We start from the raw sequence: 22,076 nt of genomic DNA on the forward strand, positions 1-22,076 counted from the left end.
ACCACCTTTCGCAGCGCGACCACTTTACCTACCTAAGTACGTACGACGCTTGAAGAGAACAAACCCCCTTTTATCAACCGCCCGCTTCTGTCAAATACAACAAGTCGCAGATAAAACCTGTATTCAACAGAGTCAAATTAATCCTGATTTCCTTTTCAGCATGTTTGCATTGGCTGCGACAATCGATCACATATTAATATCTATCAGCTTGCTTGTTGTCTTCAACTAGTTAGTCTGGTTGACTACTACACTGCCAAATCACCCGACTCTATCGCGACGAACCGTCATGACACCACACCGACGAGACGAGAACGTCTCTCCTATGGACCTCACTCCTCGAACGGCATCCCCACCGAGCTCAAAACTTCAACTCGCACCCGCTCCCACATCCCAAGCAAACCCCGACACTCTCGTGCCTCCTATAAATGTCAAAGTCTCAGGTTCGCCGGACGCCCTCGATTCTACTACAGAAACAAACCGAACACCAAATATCTTGAAACCTGGGCACGATTCGGCACCTTCGTCGGCTATACCCAAGTCAACTCCAGCTTCAACCAAGTCTCTCAAAGACTATGGCATAAACGATCGAGATTTTGGCCTCGCCACGGATCCTGATGGACAAGATCATGGCCAGGCACTTCCCAGGCCAAGCATACAGCTGACCGGTGCTGATGGTCTCGACACTCCCCCTACATTTACCAGAGGTAATTCATGGGAAGAACCAGAGACTCCAGGAAAATCCCGCGGGGCTTCTTTGATGTCCAAACTCAAGGCACTTACCAACAACAGTGGCTTACCAACCCCAAAACCACCCACCGTTGCCGGTCCCTCCAGTCAAGGTGTTCAGTCGAATCTCAATTCTCCAACACGACCGAACCGTGGCATTCCAGGGACTTTGACAGAGGAAGACACGGATGCTGACGCTGACGCAGAGGAGACTGCTGATGAAGGCAACCCCGAAGACGGGAAGCAGAAAAAGAAGAAGCAGAAGAGGATGATGCGTCGCACGAAGAAAACAAACGCTTCGACCCCAGGAACTCCAAGGCGATTTGCAGCCGATACAGATGTACTGGATACTTTTGACCAATTGGTAAAGCGACGGGCAAGCATGCCTGATGCAGCCCACGAATATGGTGTGTCAGAAGGCGAAGGTAGAGATCGCTTGGGAATGTCCTTCCGCCGAGGAAACTCCTGGATGACATCCGCCATGCGGCCTCCTGGCGAGGAGGCCGATGAGGCCGAAAGCTCTGGAGCTGTTGGACGACGAGCAGGTCATGTTCGTCGAATCACTGTATTCGGTGGCGGTGGTGTTTCTGACGGTGATGCTATGACTCCCCGACGTCCCTTTTTCACATCCGAGCGAGCGTCCACCTTTGGCGCTCAGAAATGGAAGCAGGTCAAAAACACACTCAAATTACTGAGGCAGAAGAAGGAAGACCGTTTTGACTACTACAAGTCAGCCGAATTAATGGCCGAGCTACGTGCCGGTGCTCCTGCGGTGCTCATGCTTGCCAGCATGATACAAAGGGACGAACATGGAAACAAGAGAATCCCGGTTCTGCTCGAACAGCTCAAGCTTCGTATCAAAGACAGCTCCCCCATGGAGGATGATGATAGAGATCGCCATTGGCTATTCACCATTGAACTTGAATACGGAAGTGGACCTAGTAGAATGAGCTGGACCATTAGCCGAACACTAAGGGACATCTACAATCTGCATTTGCGGTACAAGTTTGCTATCAACAACGAAAAGTACATGCCTGGACGTATGGATTTGGGTGGTCGGCCGAAACAGCCAAAGTTTCCCTACTCAGCCTTCCCTTACCTCCGTGGTGCCCGAAAGAAGGGTGAGGAGAGCGATGACGAAGATCAAGCCAGTATTCGCGGAGATGAGACTGCCGGTGAAGGCACTGCTGCCGAGGGTGCAGGAAATGGTGTCTTTAGCGACCCTGAAACACTCAACGGCATCCCGCGAAGAAAGTCCCGTAATTTCTTAGGCATGGGTCCACGACGCAGATCGACAGGCATAACCGATCCTGGTGAAATGTCCAATACTGAGGGCCCAGGAATGCCTGCTATGGACATGGCAACGAGAAGACAACGCTACGTCGAGAAACAGCGACGCATCTTGGAGAAGTATCTGTCTGAGATGATAAGATGGCTCATGTTCAGAGCTGACAGTAACCGACTTTGTCGCTTCCTCGAACTCTCTGCCCTCGGCGTTCGGCTTGCCGCTGAGGGTAGCTATCATGGAAAGGAGTGTTATCTTCACATTCAACCTTCAAAGGGTCTCGACTTCCGTCGTGCACTGACGCCAGCCAAGGTTGTTTCTCGACGCAGCCGAAAATGGTTCCTCGTACGACAAAGCTACATTGTGTGCGTAGAATCTCCTGAGAACATGAACATTTTCGATGTGTATCTGGTCGACTCAAAGTTCAGCATTTCTTCAAAGAGAAGCAAGGCTACGGCGATTAGTTCCAATGAGAAGAAGGCTGAAATCGATTTGACTGTGGAGGCACCCCCTGATAAGCACCACACCATGACTTTGCGTTCGTCTGAGCGCAAGATCCGCCTCTTCTCTCGCAATCAGTCCGTGATGAAGCAGTTCGAGGATTCGATTAATCAAATGCTTAAGCAGACACCTTGGTACCAGGAAAAGCGTTTTGACAGCTTTGCTCCGGTACGAACCAATGTGTTTGCTCAATGGCTTGTCGACGGCCGCGACTACATGTGGAATGTCTCCCGAGCTATCAATATGGCTCGCGATGTCATCTATATCCATGATTGGTGGCTAAGTCCTGAATTGTATATGCGAAGACCGGCAGCCATTAGCCAAAAGTGGCGCCTGGACAGACTTTTGCAAAAGAAGGCCAGAGAAGGTGTCAAGGTCTTTGTTATTGTCTACCGAAACGTCGAGGCCGCCATTCCAATCGATTCAGAGTACACCAAGTTCTCCTTGTTGAACCTCCACCCCAACATTTTCGTTCAAAGATCTCCTAACCAGTTTAAGAAGAACCAATTTTTCTTTGCTCATCATGAGAAGATCTGCATTGTGGATCACGATGTAGCCTTTGTAGGAGGCATTGATCTGTGCTTTGGACGTTGGGATTGCCCTCAACATCCCATTGTTGATGATAAACCAACTGGCTTTGAGATGTCTGAGACGCCCAAAGATGCAGAGCACTGTCAATTGTTCCCCGGTAAAGACTACTCGAACCCCCGTGTACAAGACTTCTTCAGGCTTAATGAGCCCTATGAAGAGATGTACGATCGAACCAAGGTACCCCGAATGCCTTGGCACGATGTAGCCATGCAAGTCGTTGGCCAGCCTGCAAGAGACTTGACGCGTCACTTCGTTCAACGTTGGAACTATTTGCGCCGAGGACGCAAGCCGACGCGACCCTTGCCTTTTCTGCTTCCCCCTCCGGACGCCAACATAGACGAACTGAAAGAGCTCGGGCTTACTGGAACATGCGAAGTTCAGATCTTGCGATCTGCCTCCACATGGTCTCTAGGCATTGAACAGACCGAACACAGCATCCAGAACGCATATATTAAGATGATTGAGGAGTCGGATCACTTCGTCTACATGGAGAACCAATTCTTCATCACAAGCACTGAAGCATACAACACCCGAATTGTGAACCGTATTGGAGACGCTCTAGTTGAACGTATCATCCGGGCCCACGAGAATGACGAAGACTGGCGTTGCGCAATCGTCATCCCTCTGATGCCTGGCTTCCAGAACACAGTTGATGAGCAGGAGGGCACAAGTGTTCGTCTGATCCTCATGTGCCAGTACGCCAGTATCTGCAGAGGCGAGCAGTCCATCTTTGGTCGGCTTAGAGCCGCTGATATTGAACCAGAGGACTACATCAGTTTTTACTCACTTCGCCAGTGGGGCATTATGAGTAATGATGTCCTTGCCACAGAGCAGCTCTACATTCATGCCAAGACGATCATTGTAGATGATCGAGTGGCTCTTATCGGCTCTGCCAATATCAATGAGCGATCAATGCTTGGCAGTCGCGATTCTGAGTGTGCAGCCATTGTTCGAGACACGGACATGATCAACTCGACCATGGCTGGAAAACCTTACAAGGTTGGCCGTTTCGCCCATACACTCCGTCTTCGACTGATGCGAGAGCATCTGGGTCTGGACGTTGATGAAATCCTGGAAGAAGAACGCCAGGAAGAGCTCGACCGCCAAGATTTTGAAAAAGAGATGGAAGAGATCTACGAAGAGGCGGACAATGGCCCCTCTGACCCCTCAAGACTATCTGCCAAGCGCCCTGAACCCCCGCGCATTCCCAGCATCAACCACGACCTTGATGCTGCCGTTGAAATTGAAGAGAGTAGCAGCAGCAGCAGCAGCAGCCACGGTAGTAACGCGGAAGTGGAAGGCACGGCCATAAATGGACCAGAGAGCAAAGTGAAGCACGAGTTGGATGTGACTGGCTATGGTCCCGATCGTTGGAAGAGTGCTGAGAAGTCTGGCCTTGATGCTGGTCGTGACTCTGTTATCATCAATGGCAGGGAGGTCCTCGTTAGCAACATCAGCAACGAAGGCAAGGGCACGCTACAGTCACCTGCGGAGGCCCAACCACATGCCCCCCAGCCTGATAACAGATATCTCGAGCCTGGAAACCACAACGACGGCCTCCCACCCATGCCTGCCTTGAACCGCCGTACCACAGATCAACTTGGCCTCCCTCGCCCTGCACAGCTACCTTCTTTACCAATTAGTGACGATACTGATATTGGTGGCCCCCCCTTGCATATCGATCCCGAGACAGGAAAGCCAGTCAATGGCGTATTCCACCCAATGGCTGCAGATATTCAACTGGCACACATCGACAAGAATTGCATGATAGATCCGGTAAACCCCAACTTCTTCGATGAGATTTGGAATCGTGCTGCCCAAAATAACACCAAGCTTTATCGCCGGGTGTTCCGCTGCATGCCTGATTCAGAGGTAAGTACTTGGGCGGAGTACAATGCGTATACGGCATATGGGGAGAGGTTCCGCAAGAGCATGGAACCAGGTCAGTCCAGAGGTGAAGACTCCGAGTTCCCTCCTTCTTCAAGACACCGCAACTCCACAGCTGGCGGGGCAGGTGTCAGCGCACCAGGACCAGAGGTGATGGCCAAGGCCGCCGAGACAGAGGCAGAGAAGGCGCTGGGCAAGATGACCGAGAAAATGCCCCTTGGCGGACACCATGAAGAGGATAGGATTAAGATTGTAATTCCTGATGAGGGCTATGTTGGTCTTGATGAGAATAAGACAATGAGAGATGGCGAAGCCCCCCCGTCACGACCCAACACTGGGTTAGATACTGAGAGTGCTGTTGATGCTCAGCATCACGTCGAGGCGCCGTCTCCTATATATTCACCTGGAGATACCCCCTTCCCGGCCTTTGACGGAGGTAGCAATGGAAGGTTCCTGGAGCCTCAAGCAGGTACCAAGGACCGAGAGAGGCGAACTACGTTCTCCACTCTCGAGAAGCCATCTTCAAGGGATACGAACGCTCCTCCGCCTGGACAGTTCGGTTCAATGAAGCGCAGGCGCCGCGCAACCACTAAGAACAGCCGACGCGGTTTCAGTATAGACGACATGCCAAACCGAGGGCAGGCCGAGGAGCTTCTCAACATGGTACAGGGAAACATCGTCCAATTCCCATACGACTGGCTCCTCACAGAGGAGCAGAATGGAAATTGGGGTTACCAAGTAGATGGCGTTGCACCCCTGGCTATCTAGTAAGTATACCCTTGTAACTGTTATTGCCAGTCATGCTAACAAGTTACAGCAACTAAACTTAATTGCCTCAACACTACACTTTTTGCGTGGTGTTTCGGAACACATGAGTGTGCACTAGAGCATTGCATGGAGTTGATTAGGTATTTTGATTATCATCGCAAGGAAAGCATCAGATAGGCACGATCGTCTTGTAGCACACGGGGTTTCCTTCTATCCGCTGGTCCTCTGTATACACGTTCCATAACAAGTGCCACCCATACGTCTATATTACAATTTTAATACAAGCAGTTTTAACCTACACTCTTTCACTGACCCAGATCGCACCCCGACAGCCCGCCCTGATGACACCGGTAAGAAGCCAATGTGGTTCAGCCTTTTGTGCATCATGCTCAACAGCGTGATCTAGATGCTCCAGTTCCTCATCTCGAATCACTCGAAGGGTTTTGACAAGGTTCGACAATTCCTCGCCAACATCATAGCCTTCAGCCTCCCACTGGCTGACCATCTCTAAAAGGGTTCGGATCTGTTCGTTGTAATGGCCTCCAATCTCAGTTTCGACAGCCTCCGTGCAAGCCATAGCAGCTTTGTAGCCCATCATAGCGGTTGACCAACCTAGACCAGTAGCCATAACGGACCACAAAGGGTACATTGCAGTAGGCCGGACACGGTGTTTGTGGATGAGGCCATTGAATGTTTTAAAGTGGCCATCTTCTTGGTCGTACATATGCGCCATCAGCTTGCGGAGGTGCGGCTTGGAGCGAACAAGAATGGGCGACTGGGCGGCATAGATAAGAACAGCAGCAAGCTCGCCAGCCTGGTTGACACGAAGCTAGCAGCGTGTTAGCTGTCAATTGACGCATGGTAAAATTGGAAAGCATACAGCAGAGTCAAGGTAGTCACGTTGCTCTTGTGTGAGAGGTTTAAGATTTTTAGGAGTCTTGGAAGACTCGTTTGATACAGCAGCTTGAGCATTTGCTGTCGACGCAATAGTACGAATGCATGGCCTGCAAAGTGTTGGTGTTGAGCTTGCCCCAAGAGAGCGCAAAAGTCTCAGCAGAGACCTAGACGAAGCCATTGTTGTAATTGCTACAAAGTCCTGAAACTGCTTCTTCGTTGCCCATTAACAGCAGACTTTGAATCAGACGATAAATTAACTATGACGGCGCCGAATATCTCATTGATCACAGCAACTGAGCCGGATTAAACTTGCCTCCGTACCGTGCACCAGCCACACACGTGCGACAGTATGACATACCCTCTGACCAATAAGATTTGCCTAGGAACTACGAATTCAGAAAGTGCAAGCTATTCAGCACTTTCACTTTTGGCACAAACGACTTCTTGTTCTCTATCATCAACAATTGCCCTTCTCATCGCTTTAATACCCCGCGCGCACGTTTGCGCATCTTTTTGGACCTTTTCCATCCTCGGATTTTCTGCTCTTTCATCCAGACACGCGTATTACGCGACTGCACCCAATTACACGATTGCTATCCCCTGAACTATTGCGCTTCAGGTCTCTATTGACCTACGATAGTATCCGCCATGTCTGACGTTGAAGATGACCTTCTCGATCTTGCAGGTAGATCCTCTGACGATGAGGGTTCTGACAATGGAAGCAGACGGGGATCAGCGCCGCCGCCAGTAAAGAGGAGCGGCTCTAAGAGGGAAACAGGAAGCAAGGCGCGTCGAGGAGGCGGCGATGACTCTGAGGAGGAAGGCGAGGCGTAAGTCAACTTCTTCTGTGGGCAGTGTGCATGTTGAGTTTGGGTCACAGAGAGATCGCTTGGTTCTCCTGCTTCCCAGGCATCCTGTTTTCTACCTTTCCCACATCCTTTGCTGACCTATCATGGTTTAGGTCTTCTGCTCCCGGAACGCCAAACTCGCTTGAGTCCGCTCCTATGGATGAATCCGATTCTGACGCTGAGCCATCACGAGGACGAGCTGCCGCTGCGGATGACGATGACGAGAACTACCCGGTCGATGGTCGATACAAGAGTCAGAAGGAGAAGGCAGAGATTATGGCCATGCCAGAACTCGAGCGTGAACAGATCATTGCTGATCGAATGACTGAGATTGAGCGCCAGCGCCAGAACCGTCTACTTCGTCAAATGGTTAGCAACATGGAAAATGAAGAGCGCAAACAGGTCAAGAAGAAGCGCAGCGCCGGAACTGCCGAGTTGGAAGATGGCGATCGAAAGGCATCACGACCGCGCACGGAGACCAAGAGGGAAACCGCAATGGATTCGCTGCGTCAAGCCAAGGCGGAAAAGGCACGCCGACGAGAGGATCTGGAGAAAAGAAAAGACAATTACTCATCGCGCCGAGGCGATTCCGGGGCTGAAGACAGCGATGACGACTATAACCGTGGACGTTCACCTACCCCCGACGTTGACGAGGCACGCGATCAGCCGCCTGCTGAGTTGCGTGACTATGACCGTGTTCGACTGGGACGAAATGAGTTTGCCCAAGTCTGCTTCCACCCTGGGTTTGAGCAAGGCATCATCGGATGCTATATTCGCATCGCGCTAGGACCGCACCCTGAAACGGGCATAGAGCAGTATCGCATGGCTGTGATCAAAGGTAAGAAACGATGCGGATCATATTATGGACGACACTGACGTTGTCTGCAGGCTTCTCAACCAGCCGACCGTACGCCATTCAAGGACCTCAAGGTGTGCTCGTTACCGACCAGTACGTCAAGGCGGCGCACGGAAAGGCAATTAAAGAATTTCCTTTCATCGCGGCCTCGAGTGGAAAGTTCACAGATGTATGTTTGACATGAGTGTGTTACCAAAATTATACAATACTGACTCGATAACAGAGTGAACTCAACCGGTACAAGGTCACATGCCATAACGAGGGCGTGACTCTTCCAACCAAGGCCTATTTGACTGATAAAGTCGATGACATTAACAGACTCATTAACCACTCGTGGACTTCCGAGGAGATCAAAACCCGCCTGGCTCGAATTAGTGACTTGAAACGTCGGTTTGATCCAGCCGAGCGAGAGCGTATTGCCAAGTTACTTGACGAAGCAAGACAGCGTGGTGACGACGACAGAGCCGAAGAGTTACAGGAAGAACTTGACAACCTCGGCTCGCAGCGTTTGGCTTTTAGGACGAGCCTAGGTTCAAAGCATTCGGAAGAGCCCAAGGCACAAAGCGAACAAGATCGTTTGGCTGAGCGTAACCGTGAGAACCGACGCTTGAACGCCGAGGCAGTACGGAAGGCCCAGTTGAAGGAGAAGGCCAAGTCGAAAGAGATTGAGGCGGCTCTTAAGCGCGGCGAGACATACCAAGGCGATATGTCGAGGCGACTACGGACTAAGGCCAAGTTCGTTCACGATGCAAACGAAAAGGTGGAACAAAAGTCAGCAGCAAACGGTAACGGAGCTGGTACTCCCGGAAACAGCACATCAAAATCGGCGGCCAAGTCTCAACTACTGCCCCATATGATGAAGTTGCAAGAAGAGAAGCTCAAAGAGAAGGGCATTCCGACAATTCACAAACCTCTGATGGACGACGACGTAATTGGGTCACTGGATCTGGACATTGATGTCGAAATCTGAGGAAACAGAGAAGGGTTAGACACAGAAGCATGACAAGAAGCGATTTTCGGTTGTATATTTATTGATTTCTTTTGCGGCAGGTAAAGCAAAAAGGTATGGCAGGGCGGATTGCATTTTAACCTCCACGAGCAGTCACCTGGAGGTGATAACTAGACATGTGCTACTACTGGACAAATCAACTATTATAATTTGAACAAAGAGAACAAGAGTTCCTGAGCACCGCCTGCGCTCGTGCATCACTATGACATGGCAAGGAAGCTGACGCTTGACTGTAATGACTATTATAATTTCTATTCCGAGTTCCCTCCGGCTATACCTCTGGACCCTTGGATAGTGCCTTTAATGTGTCTTGTTAAGGATTCACCCGATGTTCTATCATTGGCGTCGGGTCCATCCTGAAAGCCGCGTATACCCCTTATCATAACCATCTTGCCAAGTCAATTACATACAATGTCCTTTGCCTACCGTTTATCTAGCGTTCGACGGTCTTGAAGAAAATCAAATTTGCCTTGCATTCGTCTCACAACATGGTAGACGATCATCAATGCTTGGGTGACTAGCACGAAAGCGACAGTTTCGGCCTTGTTTTTGACCCTCTGAGTCAACGCCGGGTTTGATCTGACGAGCTTGCCATCCATCTCATCCTCAAACTTCTGGCATACCTCGAGATACAAACGTGGATTGTCGGTGATCACACCGTCGATGAGTGGCGGTCCTTGTACGTTCCTGTTAGGAAGTCTTGGGTGGCCTAGATTCTGACGGATGCACCATTCCATACGACGAGGCTGGTTGACGGTCCATGTCATAACAAGCTTGTCGGTACGTTGGAGCTGTCGTAAGAAGTGTTTGCCCGAGGGACCAACGAGGGTATTCTGGTTGAGGTTGAAACCGAGGTTCGGGATTTTCAGGAAATGGTGTGAGTACAAAAGAGAGGCGCTGATATGAGCCAGAGGATAGGTCGGGAGTTGACTACGTGCGGCTTGTAGGAATGACGCCTGTTGGATCATGTCAGCTGCAAGCTAGAACATACAAATGGGTGAAGGTATTGTGACTTGTGGGTGTAAGCGTAGAGAAGCAACTCACGTTCCAACATCCAAGTACAATACGCTGATCCCATGACACCGGCCCCTGGACGCTATCAAATGCTCTCGCAATAGCGGCTATTAACTCTGCAGGGTTATCATTGAGCTGAAAAACTTTGGATCAGCTTCCGTTCCGCGGTGCATGCTGGCGTTGATCATGATACCTTGATATCCAGAACAACCCAGATCTTTTCTGACTCGGGCTCGGTCAACCACTCAAGGAAGTCTTTGAGCCGCGGCATGGGCTCATGGGGCTCGGCTACTGTACGTAGAGTGCTAAGATACTCCCACGAGCATTCTGCGATGCGTGCGTCTACCCCAAAGCAACGCTTCAGGGATGGATCCTACTTCTAGGTTAGATGAGCCCAGTATATCTGATCAAGTCTAGGCCACAGTGGTTAATAGGTGCCGGGTCTGGCAAGACTTGCATGTGATATAACGGCTACACCATCAGAAGAGAGATGCACATCTGTCTCTATAGCGTGAGCCCCGTCTGCAACTGCGCCTCGGAAGGCGGCCATTGTGTTTTCTGGCCAGTCGACTTTTGCACCGCGATGAGCAATCGCCTGTGGAAGTCGACGGGAGGGATCCCTGAGTGATGGGCGCGCAACGGCCCATAGTGCTGTGGTACGGATATCATTTAGTGGTGCTGCGTATGGTAGAAGTATACTTTGGCTCTCTTACCTTGAGGGACAGCCGCTGACTGCGTATCCTTGTTAGCAAGAACTTGTCTTTCCGCCGTCATTGTAGTTGTTGATCGTGAAGATTGATAAAGGTTCCTGGGTGAGAGAATTGGAGACACTGCTTCGACTGTCCTCCCGTGATAACGCCCCCAGCAATTGAGCGACGAAGCGAATCGATAAAAACACCTATTGTTGTTGAGGAATCCCGTATTCATCGATTCTAGAGACCGCAAGACATAGACACTCTTGCCCTGTCATGTGTCATGGTTGATGACCCTTCCCCATTGATCAGATCCACCGCCAGAAGGGAAAGCAGGAGATCTACGGATACGGAGTGCGTTAGTAGGTACAGCACAGGGTCTGTGAATACGCGACAGCCTGCATTTGGAGACGTCATTCCAAGCAAATGCATGCACGGCCACACTTTACTTTCACTAGCCTCGTTTTACCACCTCTTTAGTTTATGGACAGTGCAATTGTAACAACGTTTATGATTCTACAGGAGTCAAGCTTTCCTTGGCTACATTGTGTCAACTTACGAATGTAACCTTGCGGTACCGCAATGTAGTGCTGTTGTCCAGGTTGAACGATGCCGAGGCAGTGGATCTGACAAGGGATGACAACTGGTGTCACGTCACTCAGCTGCTTTGAGACGGTTGCAATTTTTGTTCCGTTCTTGTAATAATTATACATACAAGCTTGCAAATGGACACCCTTGGCTTTTGTCGTGTTGTGAGGTCCGTCCTTGGACTTTGTTTGTCATTGTTGACTCCAATCCTTGTCAGTTCACTGGTGAATAATGCTAGACGAATTCATGTTCTAGATGTTGAAGTGAAATTGATGGAATATTTAAACTCTTAATATATATAAGAAACAATAATAACAGAGACTCCCAATGGAAGACTCGGATGTTTCCAAAGATCATAAAATCGTTTCAAGTTTCATAAAACAAAGCCAACGCTATCAAGTCAACCAAGTGCCTTAACGCCTAATTTCAACACCACCAACCCAAGGTATCATATCTTTTTTGACGCCATAACTAAATAGGAAACGTGTCCATCCGGTCAGAAATCACATATCCCTCGTGGCCGTGCTGCTGGGCCACCATATGATTGCGGTAGTCGACACTGTCAACGCTCAATCCAAGTTCCGAAGGGCCAACTTCCTCACCCGAGCTAAGGCTTTCATCGCTCATGCTGAGGACGCTTTGAGGAGGTTGTGGGTTATTTCCAAACTCGGTGATACTGAAGCCGCCGAGATCCCAGTTGTCAGGAGGCCAATCACCGCAGTTACTTACGGCAATCGCACTCTCATTGACAAGTCCCTGTCCACCATAGATGGCATCATAGACATTGTTCATGCCGCCGTCCATTGATCCCAGAAGGGTCTCCCATTCAGTCGTGGAAACTCCATTCATTTTCGCGGCAGCCATAGAAGAATTCAAAACCAAGTGGTTTGTCTGAGGTGTCGCTCCAGAATGAGAGTGCATGCGGCTCTGGTGGGGTGAGAGTGGTTGCGGCGACTGCGAGGGGTGGGCGAAGGGCATGAAGTCAAGGTTGCGAGACAGAGGAGAAACCTCGCGGTCAGGTCTAGGGGATGTTGACATGCGATGACCTCGGCGAGCCACATGAGCCTCGGTATGGAGGTTGTCAAAAGACTGACGAGCCCGAGCACGGTAAATATCAGGTCGAGATTCAGTTTCACATGGCATCGTCATGCGGCGCATCCTCTCCTGGTGGTCGATGAGGTTACTCTCACTGGATGCAGCGGCTGAGAGCTGACCGAAAGGGTAGGCTGTGCTTCTCTTCTTCTTGGACTTTGAGACGGCTCCGGTTGGTGGCGAGCCTCGGTTAGACATTGGTGCAGACACCTCACGTGAAGTGTGCATTGGCGAGCCAGCGGATTCGTCGACAGTGACGAGCATTCTGGCCACGCGCTTGAAGTCGAATGACCCAGAAGCATCCACCTTCTTCAAGATTTGGATCACAGAATTTACCAAGCGTTCGTCATCGCGCATTATCTTGCTGTCTTGCTTGAGATCAATTGAGTGGTAGAGCAGCGTCATGCCACAGATCACCAGTAGATCAGTCTTGTTCAGACAGAATGAGAAAGTCATGCCACGCTCTTCAAGGAGCTGGACAATCTGAACAATGTGCTTGCTCGATGATCCAATTGACATCAGGGCCGAAGCCGCTTTGGAACCCAGACTGGAGCCAACGGCAGGACGGTAGATGAGTGTGCGGATATAGTAATAAGCCAGAGCCAATAGAGGCGAGCGACTGCCAGTCACATCTGTTGACGGTTTGTCCTGGACAAAGTTGAGTCTAAGATGAGAAGGCAGCTGATGGTACCAAGCATCCAGCTCACTCTCAAGAGAAGCCATCTGTTGAAGAGATATCTCATAGGAGCTTGAAGCGGGGTAGTTCTTCTCTAGTACCTTGGCAAGAATGCGTGTCGCACGAAACAGGGCCAGTGCATTGGACAAGCGAGTGTACTCGCCTGGAAGAGTAGGTTGGAAACCTTTCTCAGTCACATACTCATCGTCGGTGTCGCATGGGTACTCGGTCTGGATCTCGTCCTCTTTCAGGAGTTTGGGAAGACCAAGAGTAGCAGCAGAGAAACAGTCAAGAGTGTAAAGAGTCCAGAAGGCCTTCTTGCGGGTCTCAATTGTAAGAGCACCGAAAGAGAATCTCTTCTGGCTCTGGTGCAAGCCCAGGCGATGAGAGAGACTGACAGCAATGGCCTTGTAGTGCTGAAGTCGCTTGTAGTCGGCGCGCATTGTGCAGTAGAGAAGAGCAAGAGTAAGGCATTGTAGGGTGTTCATGGTGTTCTCCATCGAAACAGCTTCAAGAGCGGCCTGCCATTGCTGCTCACAGGCGACAAGTTGGGAGAGATCGGGGCTGTCTGATGAGAGGCCAGCGATACTGAAAACAAGGTAGAGTTGTGCAAGCTTGTGACCACTCTTGACCTTTTCTGGGTCGGCAACAAACTCTTCGTAGATATGGAGAAACGTGGGTTTATGGAGGATAGGGAAGAGAGGTGCCCACTCCTGAAAGTAAACGTTGACGCAGCGGTCGGAGAAGATGCGAGGGGGAGCTACGAGCGACTGATCAGGGGACTTGTGACCAAGGGGCTTGCAGCCCTGAACATGCAAGAAGGCTTCCGTGTTGAAATCGGTGCTGGGCTTTCCGAATTCTTGTATTTTACGCTTGAAGGCGTCTGGTGGATGCGTTAGTTCAGGTCAATTGGAAAATCATAGGGGCGGAGGGAGGGGAAATTACCTATGAACATGCGGCCACTGGATGCGCCCATAAAATAAGAGTCGGAATTCTCAACTCCGAGTAATAAAGGCGCGGCTTGTACACGGAAAGTGTCTTCTTTTGTAATCTGGGCTTCGTTCCGGGGTTCTGGGGCTGCAGGGCTGCTCACAGGCATGGAAAGACTTGATCGGTTACCGTGGATCTTGGAAAGCATATCGATCTTTTCGTCCTTCTCGTCTAATAAATCCTTCAGCTCCCGGAGTTCGCTCTCTAATTGTCGCACGCGTTCCTCCAAAGATTCGGTGTATCCACGAGGGAATGCGCGACGGCTGAGTTTATCGCTTGTTCGACATTCAAAGCCGACGTTGGCGCATTGGGAACATGTAGGGCGAATTCCGTCACAGCGGATCTTTTTGCTTCTGCATCGATCACAAGCCTGGGCAATCCGGCTCTGAGAGCTAGTGCCCACCTTGATGACCTTCATGGGAAGAATGCCGGGCATTTTGGTGGTTATATGTGAAAGGTTGTGCCGTATTATTATCGGATTGTGTAAGAGAGACGGCCGAAATGCCGAGAGAAAAGCAACGGCCACAGGTTGCCAGGATTGCTTTATTCCTTGTTTATTATAATTTCTTATATTGTGTTTGTTCTGTCGCCGACTGGGTTGTCCACGATTAAAGCGTCAAAATTGGAGTTTTCGAGTGGTTCCGGTGTCAAGTGCCTGGGTATGGTAGATATCGAATAGCCGAGGTCTTTGATCACAGCAATTTAGGTGAGACTAAGTGAGTGCAGGTGTGTTGTGAGCGGATGATTTGATTGGTGGGGGTTGAGTAAAATCGTGGTATAAAGTTGGGTAACTAGATATGGGTATCTGGGAAAGAGAAGCGAGATGATGTAGATATATATATATATATATTGAACAGTGACTGGCCCAAAAGGGACAGGAATAAATATAATGGTAAAGATGAAAGGTGAATTGGGGGAAAAAAAGATAAGATTCAGGATTCATGGGGTGGGAAAGAGCAAGATTTAGTAGAAATGAGGAAATGGGAATGGGTTGAGTCTTGTCCTCGAGGTGTGGAGACAGAAGTGGAAATCCTGGGGGAGGACCAGGGCAGGGACGAAGTGGAGGGCCAGTGCCATCCATGCTTGTCTTTTGATGGATGCCAGCGTAGGTACTAAGGCAAGTTAAGCTCCATGGATCAATGAGATGAAGCTCACCAAGTGCAGGTGCAATCTGGAAATGGGGGCGTATCCTTGGCGTCCCAATACCAGTCTTTTGGCCTGGGCAACCTGGGCAACCCGGGGCAGGCGTGGACCATGACGCTGAGCAAGGTTGCAGAGCACATGGTTAACGTCTTGTCAGATCCAATAGGCACCTGTTCACTAACAGGTGCCGAGCTTAATCGATGAATGCGCCCAGAAAAGCTACAGTGTGAGCTCGGGAGCGGTTCCCACTGGGTTTCACCAAGACTCGTTCCATCGTTGAATTCGGACCACACTAGGTCCCCGAAAGTGAGGGAAAGGATAAAGGCAGCTTCGTAGGTACCGAGATGTGCTATGAGCACCCGATTTAGTGGGCAGGTACATGCGGTACTTACAGCCGCAGCTGCCGTCCAAGATGATCCTAGCGTGCCTGGGCCTTGCAGGGGTGTGTTGTTAGTGAAAAACACGAGACACCTACAAGTGAAAGATCATCAAGACTCGGGATATTCGACTCTGCCCCCTCTGAGTTGTAATTCGACTGGGCAGTATCCGTATGCAGCTTCAGCTTCGGCCTGGATGGGCTCTTCGTTTGGTTCGGTTAGGTTTTTTTGTCATGCCCATCTTCCCCTAAAAGAAGATGCAAATGTCTTGGAAACATAAAAAGAGTCGCCAGCGAGTATTTGCCAGCCAATACTAGCTCAAGGTCAACCCTACCGAGGTCAAGCTATCCCGAGGTAGACAATTACAAGTTTGATGAGATCCCGGCCTTTTTATGTAGATGCATATGTTTGTAGGGCTCAGCAAAGTGTCATCTGTGCTGCGTATCTGAGGCGCCGAGCACATGTTGAATCCCGAATCCTGAATCCTGCCTGAACTCATTTTCTGATACACAAGCACAAAAAGTGTTTTCAAAGTTATTGACACCAATCCTATCCTATCAATCTTCATCTCCTGATCGCAGCCTACAGAAGCCCTTTGACCTCGACGTCGGGAAGTGGCACCACCCGCACGACTCTAGAACACTCCGAAACGTGAAGAACAGCCCACTACTTCACACCCTCCCGGCCTTTTCCGCCTCTATGCCAGGCCATTTCTTCAAACACTCTCCTTGATAGGGTTTCTTTACCCCAGATTATTCGAGAATGCTATTGATGTAAGCACTCTTGATCCATGTACCTGGTAAGCCTTCATAATGCGGGGAAACACATTCATTCCGGTATCACGATGTTTTGAGTTGCAACAGCTTGCTGTTCTCCTCCAACTCTATCACCTAATAAATCTTCATGGGTTGTCCGTACGCTTCTCTTGCTAAACTCACTAACGACGCTGACTTGGCCTTGGCCTTGACCGCAATAAGGTACATCTAGTATGTATCCGGTACCCACCCCCCATTGATCCTTCAAGCTGGAAGTTCAAAATGATCGCTGGACTAGTAGAGAATTGCTTACTTTTTTCGTATGTGTTCAGGCACACATCGCAGTCCTCGACGCATTAGTCCTTGAAAACACATGGCTACTAGGGTCAATGCTCTCCTCATTCCGTGCGGCCCCAACGTACTAATCCATGTGTCTTGTGTGATACTGTGTCAACATTGGCCTAGCGCAGACGGAGCGTTTGCTCACTAACTCTCATGAGTTGATTCATCTTGCATCTCTGTTACAGACGGAGCCGCAAAGCGGTTCCCTTTTCGGTCACGTACTGCACAACCCTAACTGTGGGATCCTCACAAGCCGCCACGCCCTGCGTACCTCTGAGACAGAATGTCACCGTGGTGAATGAATGCTTCACCTCCCCCGCTATCTATTACAATCACAGCTTCGATCATGGCACAGACCGACTGTGGCATTGTACGTCCTGGCAATACTGTTAAAGCCGGAAGCTAGCTACGTATTATCTCGGTGTCTTTATTTGATGAAACACAGCTGTTAAATCTAGTGATATCGTTCAGATTGGACAACTCTGGCCAAAAAGTCGCCATACACTAGATAGTTGACACTTTAATCAGTTTCACATTCCCTCCTGCGAGGTTCTTGACTCACTCGTTGTGCTCCCGCCCTCGCAGATCCTGACGTTTTACATTGCTCATCTACTCATACAGTCGACCGTAAAACTGTGTAATTGCGGCGCAGGTCAAGGCAAGGAAGGTCAGGAGAAGGCTTCCAACGAACGGGCTGGTCTAGTTCCAATGCAGTTTACGGTGATACAGTGTAGCACCTGGTCCCGCAGGGCTGGTAGGATACAGATTGACACTAATCAGAGACACGACACTGGTATGCTCACCGCGGTGGAAGTCTGTGAGCAGGTGGGTATATTGTCTAATCGTATAAGGCGCCTAGGTGAAGAATCGGTCTGCTGCTTTCCGATTTGCTCATGTAGGTCAGACATTTCGTCCACGGGCCACCAAGTTACTGCGGCCAAGATCCAGGTTCAAGTCCAAGCTTTGAGTTGAGCCTTGAGATTAACTGCACGTCTCGGCTTGCACATCAAACATTGAATGCTATTAGTTAGCCTTGGAAACAATATGCGTCCCTACCCCTATACGTACTCTGTATGTATGTACAGGCTTAGTTTCGAGCCTTCATGTTCCAGGGCTGGGGGAGCCGCAATTGAAAGACCCACATCGGAGCCGCAATCGTTCACTAGTTGATGCAGATCAAAGGGTGATCCGCAGCTAAACAATCCTTACCTTTGCTACTAGTACTGACCCTGACAAACTGACCTGTCGTGCAGTTGGGCCCTGGAATTGTAAATTATTTTTTCTACTACAGATGCGTGGTAATAGGCTTACGTTGACGCGACTCATTCCAGGACTCATCAACCAAGAAGAAAACGAATCCAGAAAAGGGGCTTTGTCTAATCAGTCTCAGCTCAACCGCGAATAGCCATCCAAATATCTTCCTGCGGCCACTGAGGCTACAGCCTCCATGAATCGCATCGAATACTACCATGTATGCATACAGTAACCCACTCCATGCTGCCCGTCATAATCACTGTCACTGTCACCGTCACTGTCTTTACAGTTAGGTAGGCTGCTAATCCCAAAGTAACCACTCCTTTCAAGAAGAGTGTTCGTATCTATTTTCGGCACCCAAGACCAGATTCTGATCTTGTATAACTATCCGTACTGTGATTGCCATTTTGATATCTTTGTAGTAAATTCTTTGTCGTTGACTGGAAGATGAACCACGTTCCATACTGTGGAAAAGGGGTTGTATCTAGCATCAAATCAGGCGTGAACCTAGTAATCGTCACTGGCTCTTTTCCACCGTGCTTCTCCACGACAAGAGTCTGAGATTAGAGATCGTGGTCTGACAGAACAAAAACCTGGGGTTAGACTTTCGACAAATCCGCAATGCATCTGTATAGTACTCGGTATTTTAACTAGTCCATGGATTAGCGGTTGGCAGGACTGAACTCCCTCATGGTTTGTCTTTAACGTATGGTTGCACAGTAGGAACAGACACGCTCAGCAGTTTTACTTGATGTTTCTGATAAGAATTATATGACAGTTTCTATATCATCAGAGGTTTCCATTGTGCAACAGTTTCTCCCGTTTATAGAAGGCTGCAAATACGTTGAGCCTTTGTTCTCTAATCGGCCAGCCGTTTGGGTAATTGTGTTTCAATATCGTCATTATTAAATTGCACAGTAGTCCGTTCACTTAGAGCTTGTACACACTACCCAGGGGGCATACTTCGGATACAAGCTTTCCACGTACTGTATTAGAAAAAGCACTGCTCAGAAAGTTGACGATTGAAGTGTGACTAGTCTTCTCACTTGGTGTCGCTTAGACCTCAATACAACGAACACATCGAACGGGTTGGTACAATCGTCCTTTGCATTGAGGGGTCTTACAGATGGAACTAACGGCATCTTTCTTTGCAAAGAGAACATGTTTCGGGAAACAAATACCCGAGAAAGAGTATTTGAGAATTGATTGTTCCATACGATTTCATTTGTATGTACAGCTTTCTCCATCCTATCTGAAGTTGCAGTGCAGAACTAAAGTCAAAGTCATTTAACTCCAGCAACAAAGACGGGGCCCCGCAAGAGTCTCGTCATACAAACCAAGCGTCCGGTATTCCTGACAAGCGATTGACACGCGAGCACCTGTACGTAGAGAGAGAGCCTGGCAGTTCTAAGCAATTGCCGATTCCCCGCACAGCCAAAACGGTAATGTTGAACAGTAGCCGATGGAACGAGACAAGGTGTGCTTCGGTCAGCTAAAATCGTCCTCGTCATTGGCTTCTATTCCCGACGCTTGTCCGTTTTGAGCAGCTTCCATCGATCCGAGATAAGCTACCACGTGGTCGTCCGCAAATAGATGGGTCCTCTGTATTGTGCCGATGACGCACCTCGTTAGTCGTTTGTTCTTCTAAATGCACAACAAGAGACGTTGAATTGTGTGGACCATGGGGAGCTCGGTGTCTAACCGAGCGTCCCTCTTGGGCTACGGTTTTGATGAATTAGCAGTTCAAAAATGCGGAGGAAGCCCCTTGTTGTCTTGACGGGCGAATCCGGGGTTCAAAGAAGAATCTGGGGAAGAACGCCAAGCATCCTGGTTAAACTGCCGGCTAGTGATAATCCTTGTCCACGAGCCATGGAGTGATGCAAACTTCATCAACCTGCCTACCACCCCATCCATCTCCAGGACCACTTGGCTTGTCGATGGGGTTTCTTTTACTGAGAAAACATTTCGCGGGGTTGTAATAAGAAAATCAACCGCTTCGAGCGATACGCACCTGTTTGTCCAGAGCCACAGCAGCGCTTTCCAGTACACCAGCCTCGACTCCCCTGAGCTTTTCTGCTGCTTGAATACATTCATCCCTCACGAGTCCATCCCGGCGTAATGGCTCAAGTTCATCATGGGAGATCTCGGAGGAGAGTTCCACAAGGTGGTCAGACACCACCTCATGCAAGACAGAAACCACTCGAAGCTTGAAGATTTGGCAGAGGGGGTGGTCTTTGATGAGATCTTCAAAGCGGCCTACCTGCGCTGTCACATCTTCTTCTTGCCAGAAGAGTCTTAGCTCCCGCCCTCCATCCTCTCCTTGGAGGACTTTGAACTCGAGACCATCTTCCTCATTCAGACACATCAGGTACGCAAAGGGGCATTGCCAGCTTACCTCCCCATCTGACCGAGATAATTTGAGATATGCTAAGCTGCCAAAGATGTGAAGCTTGGCTTTACCCAATGGGTCATCGGGCAGTACTTTCACGGGCAGGTTGAGTCCCTCAACGGTAGACTCGTTGTCGATAAACCCGTAACTAAAGAGCATTTCTGCAGGGTTTTTATCTCCATAGGAAATGTTCACTTCCTCCCCCGCTGACACCGTTGTCTCGGGTCGTACTAGCAGGACAACATCATCCTTGTCATCTTCGTCGTAGTAAGCGGTTGGATGATGTGAGTGGTTGGCCATGTCAAGTCCAGGAACCATGGCATCTCCCCCTCGAGGTAGTTCTAAACAGCGTGATCGGTACCATGCATCAACCAAGATCCAGTCTTGAATGGTCACCGTCCCCTTCTCCCAAAACAGGGAATTCCAAAAAGGCAGCACCGAAGATTTATCGGTCAGATCCTCGAACTCCTTGCTTAGAGATGCGAATTTGGCTTCCAATGCAGCCTATAGCACTGTTAGTGTCATTTTGTTCTGTTGTGGGGAAATGGTCTACCCGTCACAACATCCGTCAAAAAATCACTGCGGTTCCGCAACTAGCGAGTCTGTAACTACATACATGTTCGCGTATTTGCAGAGGCACTTACCTCTAGAGATGTGCCTTGAAGAAGAGCTCGCTCAACTTCCGACCACATTGTCGGGACAGGGACGTCACGAGGCAGGAATTTGAGATATTCTGTCCATGGTGTTGACGCAGGGCCTCTCGGGTTCGATGCATCTCGGCCAGACAGAACGAGGTGCGCCAAGAGGTATAGCAGAATGTTACCCCGTGTTGACTGTGACAACATTAGCTCGGTCTTAGACGGGCCTGTGAATCTTGTTGGTCTGAAAGGCCAACGCACTCGGCCGCAGTCTTACATTATGTCCTACAGAGTCCATGAGTTGGCGGAAATTTTGATCAACCTTGGCGTAGTCCTCAACCGTGGAGGCTGAAAGGACCAAATCATGGGGAATGCGCAGCAAAGCTTCAGCTTTCCCATGCTGCAAGTCTTTGTCATTAGCTTCACCCTCTGTCACTGGTATTTTGGTCAGGTCGCTTCCGGTGACAGTGACTAGCCCAATTCCCTTTCTATCAGTCTCACACAATTTGGCATTAATGAAATCCACGTCATTGAAACGTGCCCAAGCAGGAAAGACGTCGATGGGGAGAGTCAGTTTTGGCGGCATGATATAAGAGAGGGATAGTAAGATGGTGTTGAGTAGATAGTATGTGGAGCTTTTAGGCAAGAGTAGGATGCATGACTTGCTTCTTCGTTCTTGCCTGAGCAGGCAAAGGTCCGGTTTCGGCAAATCCGGATTATAGCCATCTAGCACTGTAAAAAATTCGGCCCACTTCAGC

General features: G+C 49.6%; 8 protein-coding genes across 8 annotated transcripts; 3 read left to right on the forward strand and 5 right to left on the reverse strand.

Moving 5' to 3' along the window:
• Nucleotides 1-286: 286 nt before the first annotated feature.
• FGSG_09917 (uncharacterized protein) lies at nt 287-5,758 on the forward strand (the record flags this gene model as incomplete). The annotated part of the gene is made up of 1 exon (XM_011320521.1): nt 287-5,758. One exon carries the CDS (start codon nt 287-289, stop codon nt 5,756-5,758), a length of 5,472 nt encoding a protein of 1,823 aa, XP_011318823.1.
• Nucleotides 5,759-5,987: 229 nt separating this feature from the next.
• On the reverse strand, nt 5,988-6,894 carry FGSG_09918 (uncharacterized protein). The gene is made up of 2 exons (XM_011320522.1): nt 6,639-6,894; nt 5,988-6,587 (listed from the first exon to the last, which is right to left on the reverse strand). Exons 1-2 carry the CDS (start codon nt 6,831-6,833, stop codon nt 6,054-6,056), a joined length of 729 nt encoding a protein of 242 aa, XP_011318824.1. The 5' UTR covers nt 6,834-6,894; the 3' UTR covers nt 5,988-6,053.
• A 409-nt stretch (nt 6,895-7,303) lies between these two features.
• Nucleotides 7,304-9,329, forward strand: FGSG_09919 (uncharacterized protein; the record flags this gene model as incomplete). Its single annotated transcript, XM_011320523.1, has 4 exons — nt 7,304-7,485; nt 7,617-8,341; nt 8,392-8,528; nt 8,583-9,329. 4 exons carry the CDS (start codon nt 7,304-7,306, stop codon nt 9,327-9,329), a joined length of 1,791 nt encoding a protein of 596 aa, XP_011318825.1.
• Nucleotides 9,330-9,790: 461 nt separating this feature from the next.
• Nucleotides 9,791-11,156, reverse strand: FGSG_09920 (uncharacterized protein; the record flags this gene model as incomplete). Its single annotated transcript, XM_011320524.1, has 6 exons — nt 9,791-10,324; nt 10,360-10,380; nt 10,413-10,496; nt 10,576-10,755; nt 10,879-11,033; nt 11,096-11,156. 6 exons carry the CDS (start codon nt 11,154-11,156, stop codon nt 9,791-9,793), a joined length of 1,035 nt encoding a protein of 344 aa, XP_011318826.1.
• Nucleotides 11,157-12,133: 977 nt separating this feature from the next.
• On the reverse strand, nt 12,134-14,856 carry FGSG_09921 (transcriptional activator protein acu-15; the record flags this gene model as incomplete). The annotated part of the gene is made up of 2 exons (XM_011320525.1): nt 12,134-14,313; nt 14,376-14,856. The coding sequence occupies 2 exons, from the start codon at nt 14,854-14,856 to the stop codon at nt 12,134-12,136; spliced, it is 2,661 nt and encodes an 886-aa protein (XP_011318827.1).
• Nucleotides 14,857-15,571: 715 nt separating this feature from the next.
• FGSG_13669 (uncharacterized protein) lies at nt 15,572-16,052 on the reverse strand (the record flags this gene model as incomplete). Its single annotated transcript, XM_011320526.1, has 3 exons — nt 15,572-15,912; nt 15,956-15,996; nt 16,039-16,052. 3 exons carry the CDS (start codon nt 16,050-16,052, stop codon nt 15,572-15,574), a joined length of 396 nt encoding a protein of 131 aa, XP_011318828.1.
• A 925-nt stretch (nt 16,053-16,977) lies between these two features.
• On the forward strand, nt 16,978-18,235 carry FGSG_09922 (uncharacterized protein; the record flags this gene model as incomplete). The annotated part of the gene is made up of 4 exons (XM_011320527.1): nt 16,978-17,015; nt 17,223-17,407; nt 17,690-17,854; nt 18,123-18,235. 4 exons carry the CDS (start codon nt 16,978-16,980, stop codon nt 18,233-18,235), a joined length of 501 nt encoding a protein of 166 aa, XP_011318829.1.
• Nucleotides 18,236-19,935: 1,700 nt separating this feature from the next.
• On the reverse strand, nt 19,936-21,904 carry FGSG_09923 (uncharacterized protein; the record flags this gene model as incomplete). The annotated part of the gene is made up of 4 exons (XM_011320528.1): nt 19,936-20,010; nt 20,303-21,184; nt 21,325-21,513; nt 21,596-21,904. The coding sequence occupies 4 exons, from the start codon at nt 21,902-21,904 to the stop codon at nt 19,936-19,938; spliced, it is 1,455 nt and encodes a 484-aa protein (XP_011318830.1).
• Between the last annotated feature and the right edge of the window lie 172 nt (nt 21,905-22,076).

Source organism: Fusarium graminearum, chromosome 1 (assembly GCF_000240135.3).
Source record: "Fusarium graminearum PH-1 chromosome 1, whole genome shotgun sequence".
Lineage (NCBI taxonomy): Eukaryota > Fungi > Ascomycota > Sordariomycetes > Hypocreales > Nectriaceae > Fusarium > Fusarium graminearum.

Excerpts from the sequence above, each read along its gene's own strand:
- FGSG_09918 (XM_011320522.1), bottom strand. The coding sequence starts at position 6,833 with ATGGCTTCGTCTAGGTCTCTGCTGAGACTTTTGCGCTCTCTTGGGGCA. Across the intron at positions 6,588-6,638 it reads GTGACTACCTTGACTCTGCT|CTTCGTGTCAACCAGGCTGG; the intron begins GTATGCTTTCCA and ends ACACGCTGCTAG.